Genomic DNA, 13,161 nt, shown 5'->3' on the forward strand with positions numbered 1-13,161 from the left:
GTTCCTCCACTTGTCAGGGCAGTGAGTATAACAGTAAGGAAGGCATGTTGCAGCTAGATAAAACTCTGATTAGGCACACTTTGAGTACTGTGTGCAAATCCAGCCACCCTATTAAAGGAAGGATGTAGATGGCTTGAAAAGATTTTAGATGTGGTTTACAATGATATTGTCTGGATAGAGGGTATGGGTTACAAGAAGAGGTTGAACAAACTTGGGTTATTTTCTCTGGAGTGTCAGAAGCTGAGAGGAGGATGACAGAACCTTATAAACTTATGATTAGCATGGACAGCTATAGAGTCGAAATTCCTTTCCCAGGGTAGTAATGTCAAACAGTGGAGGCCATGCATTTAAGGTGAAAAGTGGAAAGTTTAAATGTGAAGTGTAGGGCATTTTTTTTTTTTTTTTTAAACAGAGTACACATTCAAAACAGACTGCCAGGGTGGTGGTCTCCATCTCCCTCTCCTTCTTTCATACTTCGCATTTTTTTTAGCTTTTTAAAAAATGTTTTGTACTATCATCCTATGTGCTTCGGAGCTATAAACTACCTACAGAAGGCATCTCAAACCACAAGAGAGGTACCACCAATGACCATTCCACAAAATCCTCCAAACCCAGTGCAGTACAGTAGCATAGTGGTTAGCACACCAATTTACAGTACAGGCAACTAGGGTTTAATTCTTGCCAATGCCTGCAAGCAGTTTGTACGTTCGGGGGGCGCTAGTACGCATGCGTATGCATCAGACATGTTTGGTCAGTGCTCCACACCGTGGCCCCGATAAAATTACTATTATACCGTGTTTTATTTATTCATAGGCCAACAGTGTATGTCTAAACTAAGTGCCTGGAAAAGTTTGACAATGCCGAAGGCAAATAAAGCCAAGACCACTGACTGCCAAACTACCGAGGTTAGTGCTAACAACGAGTCTGTAAAGAACTTCTCCGCATCTGAGATAACCGCTGGATAAAACTTACGCCATGTGCAAGGAATTAGGTCAGGAGATTTCTGAGTCAGTTCTGCGCAGCATTAACGACCGCTTTGATGTTTTTGAGACCAAGTTTCAGACGCTTGTGGCCTCCCAGACTGACTTACAAGTCCGTGTGGCTAATCAAGAACTAACTACTAGCGATCTTGAAACACGCATGCAAGGGCTTGAAGCTAAGTTTTCAGAGCTAATGAGACAAAATAGCCAGCTTGAAGCTAAAGTGCATGACTTAGAGGCTTGTTCCCGGAGACATAATATTAAGATTGTAGGGACACAAGAGGGCGAGGAGGATGGTAAACCTACTGAATTTGTTTCCAGGCTAATTCTCAAGTTGCTCGGGGAAGAGTATTTCCTGTACCCGGTTAAAGTCAATCGTGCACATCGCTCTCTCCAGCCAAAGCCAGCAGCCAGCGCTAAACCGCACACCATCTTGGCATGTATGCATCACTTTCAAGTCAAGGAGCTGATCCTGTGCCGCAGCAGACTACAACCCATGGAGTACAAGGGAAACAAGGTCTTGATCTTCTCGGATTATACTAAAGAGGTGATGACTCAACCTCGTTGCTTTCATGATGCACTGGAAACTCTGCGTAATGGAAGAATCAAGCACACCCATGGTATCCAGCTAGGCTCTATGTTTATCATCAAGATGGAAGAGCGCCTAAAGTATACGATGACCTGATAGAAGCAGCACAATTCTTGGAAAGGGATAATGCACGCAAAAGGGAGTAGATATTTTGACACTGTTTATTCAGCTTGTTGAGATAAGGGGAGGGACCTGCTTATTATATGTAGTTTTGCAATGCTGTATGCTGCACTGGGATTTAATTGCAGAGAATGTTCTAAATATTATTGTTATTATAAGGGTTAAATTTGAGTTGGTGTCATGAATGTTCAGCTTTTGGTGCAGACATTGGATAACTCTCCCCAGCCCTATTAGCATCTGCTTAACAGTATTATATAATTTGTGTTATAAATTTTCTTGGAGAGGGGGTTTGTGATAACTGTGTAATGTTTGTTACCTGCCCAGCAGCTCCTTTTGGGATGGAAATGGGGAACTGTGTGTCTGGTTTAGGGGGAAACGAAGGGGGGTGGGTTAGGGTGTGTGTTGTTCTTGTTTATAGCTCAGACGTTTTTTTTTGTGTATGTTGTGTTCTTATGAGGCTGCCAGTTATTTTGCATTGTTTACTATGTTTGTGCTCAACTCTAATACTCTCTTTTTATTCTCCTATGCAGAGGCCTTGCAGTAGAACGCAGCTGGGGGATAAAGATATTACAACAGTCTTGTGGAATGTTAAGGGCCTTGAACATGTTGTTAAGAGGGATAAAGTTTTTAGACATCTCAAATCTCTATCTGCAGATGTGATTTTTCTACAGGAAACCCATATCAAAGTAACTGAGCAACGCAGATTGAGATTGAGCTGGATATCGCAGGTTTACCAGTCACCATTTACTTCTCATCCCTGTGGTGTGGCCATCCTCTTTAGGAAAAATATTCCATTTCAACTCACTTCCATGACCACAGATCCTCTCGGCGGGTTTATTATGATCTCTGGCACCATTAATTCGTTTCCGCTAACCTTCCTTAATATCTATGGTCCAAACACAGACCAGCCAAATTTTTTTAGGAAAATTTTTGATTTACTTCCAGATGCCAGTAATTCAAATATAATAATCGGCGGTGACTTGAATTGCTACCTAGGTCCATATTTAGACAGATTGTCCTCCTGCCCACCCTTAAATATCGTGTCAGTGCAGGTCCTAAATAACTTGATTAGATCTAGGAATTTGGTAGATAGTTGGCAAGTTCAACATCCCATCGACAAGGACTATTCTTATTATGTTCATGTTCACAAATCTTATAGTAGAATAGACTATTTTTTGGTTGATTCTCATTTAATATCTCGTGTTACCAATACAAAATACCATAATAGATTAACTTCTGACCATAGCCCCTTGACAATGTCCCTAAATCTCTCCCTTTCCAAACGAATCTATTCCTGGCGATTTAACCCCTCCCTACTCGCCGATGAGGAATTTATAGAATATATCACCACCAGATTAAAAGATTTTATAGAAATTAACGATAACGGCGAGGTGTCAGATTCCCCACTCTGGGAGACATTAAAAGTTGTAATTCGAGGGTATACAATTTCTTATGAATCTGCTGCTAAGAGGGAGAGAGAAGGGTGATTATTCGAGATTGAGAATACTCTCCCAACCCTCGAAGTGACATACCAGGCTTTGAAATCCTCTGAAGATTATAAAATAATGAAGCTTAAATAGGAGTACAATTGTATCTTGGGTAGTCAAATAAATAACCTCCTCTTAAAATTAAGACAAAAGCATTTCAAAATGGGGGACAAGCCTGAGGGGCTCCTGGCGCGGCAGCTCAGGGGTGCCCAGGCCCTAAGGTCAATTCATTGCATTAGATCCAGGGCGGGTACCCTGTTAACCAACCCCAAGGAGATAAATGACTGGTTTAAAGAATTTTACAGTGAACTCTACACTTCTAAATGTAATGCCACTCAATCTGATTTGAATGACTTCTTTGATTCTTTTGTAATGCCAAAACTTAGTGACACTGCTAGGGAGGACTTAGATTCTGACTTCACATTGGAAGAAATAACTTCTGCCATTAAGTCATTTCCGTTCGGCAAGGCTGCTGGGCCAGATTCACTTGGCTGTGAATTTTATAAGAAATTCTGTGATATCCTTGCCCCACTTCTCCTCAGAATGATATCTTACTCTAAGAGAGACATAGCCTTGCCTAGAACAGGGGTCCCCAACGGTTTTTGCACCGTGGATCAGTTTAATATCGATAATTTTCTTGCGAACCTGCCAACCGGGAAGGGGGTGTTCAAGTAGGGTTAAACACACCTCAACATGTCTGTTACAGTTAGGGTTGCCAACTTTCTCACCCCCAAATAAGGGACAAAAGTACCAGTCAAATCCTGGGACACTTGTGTTTACCCAAGAAAGACTACCATGACCATGAAGCCTTGCGCGGGCTCCTGTGCGCGCATGCGTGACATGTGCACGCGCGTACATGGCGATTTTTCCCCACAAGTCAGTTTTGGCTTAATCTTCCCGACTACACTGTACATACATTATTTCTACTTTATATAGGCTGTGAATTTATCATATCATTCCTGCTTTTACTACATGTTAGTGTTCTTTTCAGTTTTATGTGTTATTTGGTATGATGTGGTAGGTTATTTTCTGGGTCTGGGAATGCTCAAAAACTTTTCCCATATAAATTAATGATAATTGCTTCTTCGTTTCACGCCATTTCGGCACAAACATTTTCATAGGGACGCTCTACCTTAGCGGAGGAAATATGGGACAAGGGCAGTCCCGTACGGGACAAACCAATTTAGCTGAATATACGGGATGTCCTGGCAAATACGGGACAGTTGGCAACCCTATGTTCAAGTTCAACAGTGCATGACAGCGAATGAGGAAAGGTGCAGCTGACTCATATCGTTTCCTCGTGGCCCAGTAGCACATGCTCTGCGGCCAGGTACTGGTCCACGGCCCGGTGGTTGGGGACCGCTGACCTAGAACACTGTACGAGGCTAACATTTCCCTCATTTTAAAGAAAGGTAAAGAGGAAACAGACCCGGACAGCTATAGGCCTATTGCACTTCAGAATTTCGATAGAAAGGTAATTACTGAAATGCTGGCTAACCGACTAAATAAGCATTTGTCATCCATCATTCATCCTGATCAGACAGGATTTGTCCTGGGTAGGTTCTCTTTTTCCAATGTCAGATGCCTCCTTAATACTATATATGCTGATCATGGGAAAGCTAGTGGGGCAGCAGTTTTATCCCTTGATGCACAGAAGGCTTTTGACCAGAATGAGTGGCCTTACATGTTTGAGTTACTGTACAGGTTAAGGTTTGGGGAGTCATTTGTATCTTGGGTAAACCGATATATGCCAGCCCAATGTGTTCTATTATAACTAATGGTGACAATTCAACTCTGTTTCCGCTGCACCGTTCAGCCAGCAGGGTGCCCTCTCTCGCCGGCCCTTTGTGCCGTCGCGGTACAGCCCCTTGCCCTAAAGATAAGAGGTCACCCAAATATTCTGGGTTTGAAACTGGGTGGTATTGAAACACTTATTACAAATGTTTGTAGTTTATATGCTGACGATGTGATACTCTACTTACAAAACTCAGAAAAGTCAGTCCCTCTTCTTCTAGATTTAATCACCCATTTTGGTAGACTATCGGGATACTCAATCAATTGGACAAAAAGTGACTGTGCCCCTCTCCAACGACTACACACGGGGTTTTTTGGAAAGTGCCCTGTTCAAAGTAGTTAAAGATCACTTTACTTATCTTGGCTTGACAATCCCCAAAGATCCTAAATTAATATTCAAATTAAACTTTGCAGTTTATTTCAAAACTTAAAAATATAGAAAGTTGGAAAACCCTACCTCTGGTCCATGATTGGTCATATAAATTCAATTAAAATGGTTTCCCTTCCTATGTTTCTCTATCTTTGTCAAAATCTCCCCATTTTTCTTACATCACCTTTCTTTAAAGAATTGGACTCCATAATATTGTCTTATATCTGGAATTATAAGAATCACAGGATTTCGAAAATTCATTTACAAAAGCCCAAGTCTGAAGGAAGGCTGGGATTACCTGTATTCAGACACTGTTATTGGGCTGTCAACGCTAGGGCTTTAATGTTTTGGCAACAAGAGGCTCCAGCTAACCTAGCCCCTGGGGCTCCCTTGTGGCTATGTATGGAGTCTAACTCTGTTGTCAATTCCTCCTTGTCAGCCATGCTGTTCTCTAAGTTAGAGAGGCCTGAGACTTCAAAAAAAAAGTTTGAGTTTTGTTTTGAAAAATTCCGTCAGAATTCTAAATCAGATTAGGAGAGTTCTGAATTTACCAGAGACCTCTGTACAAACACCAATCTGTTTCAATCACTCCTTTCTACCCTCATGGTGAGATAAAGCCTACCATGCTTGGAGGGAGAAGGGTCTAGTTTCTACTGAAGACCTGTACATAGAGGGACGGTTTGCAACATTTAGTCTGCTGAAAAAGAAATTTGAGCTGCCTCATTCGCACTTTTTTTGTTACTTACAAATTAGACACTACATTCAATCTAAGATTTGTAATTTTGAACTCCTTCCAGGGAAACGTATGTTTTTTGATATTTTAAAGAACCCTCCTGACTCCAGGCATCTCACTTCCAAGTTTGTACGTTTGTTTGATAATTGCACTGCAGCGTCTACTGTGAAGGTTAGAGATGTCTGGAGAGAGAAGTTGAGCATTGAATTATCTGAAGCTGCCTGGGATGAGTGTTTGTCTATGATACAGGCTTGCTCTGTTAACAGCAGGAACCAACTGATCCAGTTTAAAGTTGTCCATCGTCTCCATTACTCTAAACTTAGATTGCACAGAATTTACCCTTCTGTCTCGTCAGTGTGTGATAGATGCCAAGGGACGGAAGCCACGTCGTCACACACCTTTTGGTTTTGCCCATTACTCACTGGATTTTGGTCCAAAATATTCGACTGGTACTCAAAGGCCTATAAAAGATCCTTCCCCTTGGAAGCTGGTCTCGCTATATTTGGCTGCTCGCAACCTACTGTTTGTTTCCCTGCAGCCATACAACAGGCTCTGATGCTGGGGATGATTGTTGCCAGAAGGCTTATCTTGAGGGAATGGAAATCACCTTCTCCCCCTTCCTTTCGGAGATGGATGGCTGATTTGATCTCAGTCATACAGATGGAGAAACTTAGGTTCTTGAGAACCAATTCAATTAAAAATTTTCGGCGCTCTGGGATCCATTTCTTGCCTACCTAGACGAGGCCGGGGGCAGATGAGCAATTTCCCTCCAGCTGATTTCTCATGGCCCTCATTTGAGATTTAATGTTTAGTATTTTTGAGCACTTTATACAATAGGCATCCCTCTAATGTCCCTTTTTTTTTGCTTATTTCATTTTTATACTTGTTGATTTCATTTTTTTTTTAAATTCTGAAAATAAAGTACTAAAAAAAAGTTTGTACGTTCTCCCTGTGACCGCGTGGGTTTCCTCCAAGTGCTCTGATTTCCTCCCACAATCCAAATCTGGTTGGTAGGTTAATTGGTCATTGTAAACTGCCCTGTGACTACGGTAAGATTAAATTGAGAGATTGCTGGGCAGTGTGGCTCAAAGGACTGGAAGGGCCTATTCCACACTGTATCTCAATAAAAAAAATTCCACTCAACAAGATAGCTCCAATGCACAGGTCACATTGTTCTTACAGCCAACACCAGACTCCTGAAACAAGACATTCTACTCTGCAATCTATTACAGGCAGATTACCAAATAAATACAGGAAATAATTAGAGATATTCTTAAAAGTCTTCATGAATATATTTAATATCGCCACAGACTCACAGGAATTTGAGGTCCATGACCACTCATTCCAGATGACACAGAAACCCTTGAATCTATTCAACAAGATCACATATAAGTGATGCAAGCAGTGCACCACCGTTTCCCTTCTTACTCCCCATCCACCTACACTAGCAAGCTCTTCAAAATCTGCAGCTTCTCACACTGGTCTCCTCAGCCACCTCAAATCCCACAGAACTAGAGTAGAAACAAATCCTCAATTTAGATGAGGTGCCAAAGAAGAAGATGCAAGAATTGCCTTTTCCATTTCCTTTGTCCACACTGTTGGAATGATGTAACGGGTGCAGTGGGTACTGCCGTTGCTTTAGAGCTCTAGCAACCTGGGTTCAGACTTATCCTTAAAGGCTATCAATGAGTTCTCCCTGTGATCTCATTGGTTCAGTCTAGGTGCTTTGATTCCTTCCACATGCCGGAGGTGTACAAGTTGGAAAGTTAATTGACCACTTTATATTGCCAAAATATAGATGGCAGAAGAAAAAAGGAGGGTGGATGTACAGATATGCAAGAGGAAAAAAGGAGATTGCTTAGATAAGCGCTTGATGGTTATGCTTAGTGGTAGGCTGTTTCAATGCCATGTGATTCTCCAACTACTCTTACTATTGCTAAAACAATCATATTCACCCTCTCTTTTATCTCTTCTTTCATTCACCACTCTGGCTCCTCTCTTATCTCTTCTCCTCACCTGCCTATTACCTCCCCATAGTGCCCCTACTCCTTCCCTTTCTCCCATGGTCCACTCTCCCTATCAGATTCACTCTTCTTCAGCCTTTCACCTTTTCCACCTACACCTCCCAGCCTCTCCCTTCACCACCCCCACCAATCCCCATCCACCTGGTTTCACCCATCACCTTCCAGCTTGCACTCCTTCCCCTCCCTGAAACATCAACTGTTTATTCCTCTCCATAGATGTTGCCTGACCTGCTGAGTCCCTCCAGCATTTTGTATGTGGTACATTGTTAAGATTGCCTTGTTTAAGAATCGCAAAGAAGCTGCAGCTAAACAATGTTATCTCAGAGTCCAAAGACATGGATTATGGAAAATATGAAAATACCGATAAAAATAAGTGACATTACTTAGCCATTGCTTCAATTAAGTCTCTATTGTTGATAGTTCAACTTAATCAAAACTAAACATAAGAGGATTATGCTTATGAAAGAATTTCCATCAATTTTGATTGCCATTTTAAAGCAAGGAGAATTGGATTTGTTCCTCCCATAGGGATGTTCCTTGCTTCTTCTTTCCTTCTTTCTTCAGCTTTTGCCTCTCCCACCTATCACCTCCCTGTTTCTCACATCATTTCCTTTACAACTCTCCCCCACCATCCTTTCTTACCTCCTCACCTGGATTCACCAATCACCTAGCAACTTGTGCTTCTCCCTCTTCCCGCCTGCACCCCCTACCATTTTAGTCTGACCTCTCTCCTCCTTTTTTAACTAACCCTGATAGAGCCTTGGCCCAAAACGTCAGTTCATTCCCTTCCATGTATGCTGCCCGACCTAATGAGTTCAACCAGTATTTTAGGATATTGCACAGTACAGTACAGCACAGGTCATTAGGCCCATGATATTGTGCCAGCCTTTTGACCTACTCTAAGACCCTATTAACCATTCCTTCCCATATATCTAACCATTTTTCTTCCATCTATATGCCCACCTAAGTCTTTAAATGTCCCTAATGTATCTGCCTGTACCATCACCCTGGCAGTGCATTCTGTGCACTTACCAATCTCAAAAAAAAACACTAACTCTGACACCTCACCCCCCCATCTTTTCCTCCAATTGCCAAAAACCTATGCCATCTCATAATAGCCACTGCCACCCTGGGAGAAAGGTACTGGCTGTCCAGTCTCTCTCTGCCTTTTATTAACTCACAGACTTCTCTCAAGTCACCTCTCATCCTCATTTGCTCCAAAGAACTTTTTCTCATCACCTTTCCTCATAATTTTCTAATCAAAGCAGCATCCTGGTAGATCTCGTCTGCACCCTCCCTAAGGTTTCCATATCCTTCCTACAATGAGGCAATCAGAAATGAACACAATACTCCATGCGTCGTCTAATCAGACATTTATAAAGCTGCAAAGTTTTGTGTTACACCCCATTGCTGCTTAGTGCAATGTGCAATTAATCCCTTTTATCATCTAATAACAACTATAACCATGAGCAGGGCAGCACTCAAAAACTACAAAAAAATGCACTCTACTTACAAATGTAATAATTTGTTTCTACAAAAAAATTAAAGTTTGCAATGAGAAGGATCTACTTAAACCCCATTCTGTTTGCACTGCATCAAAAACAAGTCTGAACCCAATGCATTCAATCACAGCTCAATATGAAACCACATGGCACAAATGTTTTAGAAAATAATTACCTTCAGTACAACAAAGGTTCAATAGTAATATAAGCAATCTTTTGACAACATTTTTGAATACCATTGAAATGCCTCATTGCCTTAGGATTTCCAACTTCTTGGCCACCAACAATGTTCCAGTGACAAAGCAAGGGGGAGTTAGTTATTTTTGTCAAGAGTACCCATCGATGAAGAGAAGTGAAATGGCCCTTTTGCAATGAATAACATCTGACACAGGATTTTGACTTCACTTTTAAGAAAATATAGTTACAAATTTATTTGCTGATCCCATTGCACATAACCAGAATTGTTCTCTCAGAAACACACTCTTCCCAATTCACCAGCTACAGTTTATGCTTTGACTAAAACTGTACTAGTTGTTGGGAAAGCATAAACAAACGCAGAAAAAATAGGTACATATTTTAAAAATAAGAAATCAAAATATTTTGGCACATAAATCAAATGCTTATAAGGTACCCCAACATTTGTGTTAAATCTGGGTTATTTACTGTGAATAATAATAAATGTCATTGTGATTCATATGAGATCACGGGTATAATCATCAAGTATATTGCAGTTAATAAATACAAGACTTGTTTTACTGCTTGGCACAGATGCTTCAGAATTTAATTGATCCGAGTTAAGGAATATCTGCAGGAAACTCATTCTACCCACTTCCATCAAGGTTAACTGAAGATGAAAATCTGTGTCTGTCATCTATCATACTTTGCTTAAAATTTTATTTAAGAGCCTAAAATGAACTGGTCTTTTCTTTACCACCATCATTTAAATTCAGGCTTACCAAGCTCCAAAATAAAATGCTGCTGACCCACTGGAGTATGGAGAAGAAGTAGGCTTAGTCCAACAAGCATCTGTTCAGCAGGAATACTCTGTAAAAGAACAGATTAATTTGTTTGCTTTCACAAACATAATCACAACTAGCTCCCAACTTTTCACATCAAGATGACACCAGTGACCAATGGTGATATGTTAGACCGCTCACAAAACTACTACATCCTCTTCTTCTAGATATACTTCTTCTGAACTGCAATCAATTGCAGCCTGTAATTTCCCTTTTAGCGATGTACTTCTTAGCTGACTAAATGATCTGCAACTTCTGCGATCTCCTGAGGGATTCAGCAAACTAGACAATCAGGAGTGCAGGTACGACTGAGGTTGCCATCACTGGGGGTATACACTGCATCGATACCTAATAGCAGAACATGAACCCACGGTCCAATCCATTACTCTGTACCGATTAAAGCGTTGAGCAAGATTAAAATTGTCACAGATGACAGTGGAAAACCAACAAGTGTTCAGTGGTGTCGGCCTGCGTTTAACCAGTCTTCTGCTCTCGCTATCACCAAAAAGCTGAAGGTGCAGGAGTCTCGAGTCCAACACCGCCATTTAGGAGCAACTGTTGCCCTGCAGCCATCGAGCTCTTCTATGGGCTTCACTTGTCTCAGCTCTGAACAGGCTCCGCAGCTGTGGACTCAGTTTTGAGGGCTCTGAGGTTCATGTTCCATGTGTTATTGTTCACGTTTTGTTTTACTATTTGAGTGATTTAATCAAGGCACCTCAACGTTAAACAGACTCTGCAGCTATTGGGCTCCTGGACTGGCTTTATTCGCCTCAGCGCTGAACTGACTCTGCAGCCATTGGGCTCCTGGACTGGCTTTATTCAACTCAGCGTTGAATCGACTCTGCAGCTATTGGTCTGTCACCATCAGGCTCCTGGACTGCCTTAACTCGCCTCAGCAGTGATCTGGCTCCGTGGCTGCGGACTCACTTTCAAGTACTCTGTGGTTAATGCTCTATGGTGTTATCTATTTACTTTTTCAGCGTTTGGATAATCTGTTCCTTTTTCACATATTGGGTGTTTGAGGGTCTTTGTTATGTGTTTTTTTTAAAATGGGTTCTATTGTGTTTCTTTGTTTTGTGGCTACCTGAAAGACGAATTTCAAGGTTGTACACAGTATGCATACATTGACAATAAATGTACTTTGAACTTGAACTTCGAACAACACAACATTTGGAGCACAATCAGACTGCATGATGAATCTGACAAGTTTTAGAGAATTATTAAAGAAAACCAAAGTACAAACATAATGATGAATACAATTAGACAAATCCCCTCAAAGTACAAATGGGGATACAATTACTACTTTATTCTTTCCAGGATAGTGAATATATTTAACAAAAAATGCTGAAAGAAATATAGCAAAGTTTGAACATTTTCAGATTCGCTCATGAATAATATGAATACTCGTAACATCAAATCACCTATGTGCATAATGAAATCTTCACAAAATACTGCATTTCATCCACTGCATTTGCCAACATACTGCACCTCAAAGATCATACATAATTCCAATTCACAGGACAAAATTTAAAACACAAAATATATTGCTGAACAACTGGAAAAGACGTTCCAATTCAAGACCTCATACTGCACACCCAGAAAACAAGCAGATTTATGCTTTTGTAAATCTGAAGGACACAAGCAATCTTGTACGGATGACTCTAATAAAATTTTCAATATTCAGTGATGCCGCTGAGATAGCAGCAAACAACAGAGTTTGTGGGCACACAGACTTCATACAGCCTGAAGGAAATAAAAACTAAGTTACACAATCTGAAGGTTGGAGTTGGGCCTACAATTGTTCTATGAGAATCAACCATTAAGGAGGCATTTATTAGCTCAGTTTTTTTTCTAAAGCACAGTTCAATTCACAACAAGAACCACTTCTTTAACTGAAGTAATTTAATTTGGAGCCAAGCACCTGGGGAGGCAGGCATCCTGCTTTCTAGACAACATGAACACAATGTTAATGGACAAAGCCAGTGAGTACAATGTGACCGGTAGATTATGCCAAGGTATTTGATTTGACTGAAATACTCACAGTACATTAATCAATCTGGGTTTTTGATACCCTTAATCTTTAGCTGATATCCCTGTAAGCAAGGGTTCCCAATGTTTTTTTTAACGGCATAAACCAATACCATTAAGCAGGGGTCTATGGATCCCAGGTTGGGAACCCCAGCTGTTGTTGAGGCCTTTGCTGGTCAGCGTTGACCATGGATATTGCACCCTAGCAGTCTAGGTAGACAAGCCTGGGCAACACGATATGGCAATACAAGCAAGCTCCTCCTCTCCATGCATCTGATGAACCCAAAGGAATGGCAGAGACCAATACGTTTTGGTATCAGAAGCATCGCAGGAGTTGCCAGTCAGCATTGAACTCAATATAGGACTGCCTCAGGGACTCCATTCTGTAAAGGAATGAATAATACCCAAATAAATGATAAAATTACAATGAATATTTAACAGGGTATATACATATTTAAGGCACAGAAGTTGTGGGCCAAATTTAGATAAATAGATTTTACGTAAATAAGTACAATGGC

General features: G+C 41.0%; 1 protein-coding gene across 6 annotated transcripts in view; it reads right to left on the reverse strand.

Moving 5' to 3' along the window:
• focad (focadhesin) overlaps positions 1-13,161 on the reverse strand; it is a 245,615-nt gene that overhangs the window by 136,763 nt on the left and 95,691 nt on the right. For all 6 annotated transcript variants that reach the window (XM_072281789.1, XM_072281784.1, XM_072281787.1 and 3 more), the window contains one exon: positions 10,556-10,643. In XM_072281789.1, coding sequence (XP_072137890.1) covers positions 10,556-10,643 — 88 coding nt within the window. The remainder of the gene's footprint in view (positions 1-10,555; positions 10,644-13,161) is intronic.

The sequence above is a fragment of the Mobula birostris genome, chromosome 17 (genome assembly GCF_030028105.1).
Source record: "Mobula birostris isolate sMobBir1 chromosome 17, sMobBir1.hap1, whole genome shotgun sequence".
Lineage (NCBI taxonomy): Eukaryota > Metazoa > Chordata > Chondrichthyes > Myliobatiformes > Myliobatidae > Mobula > Mobula birostris.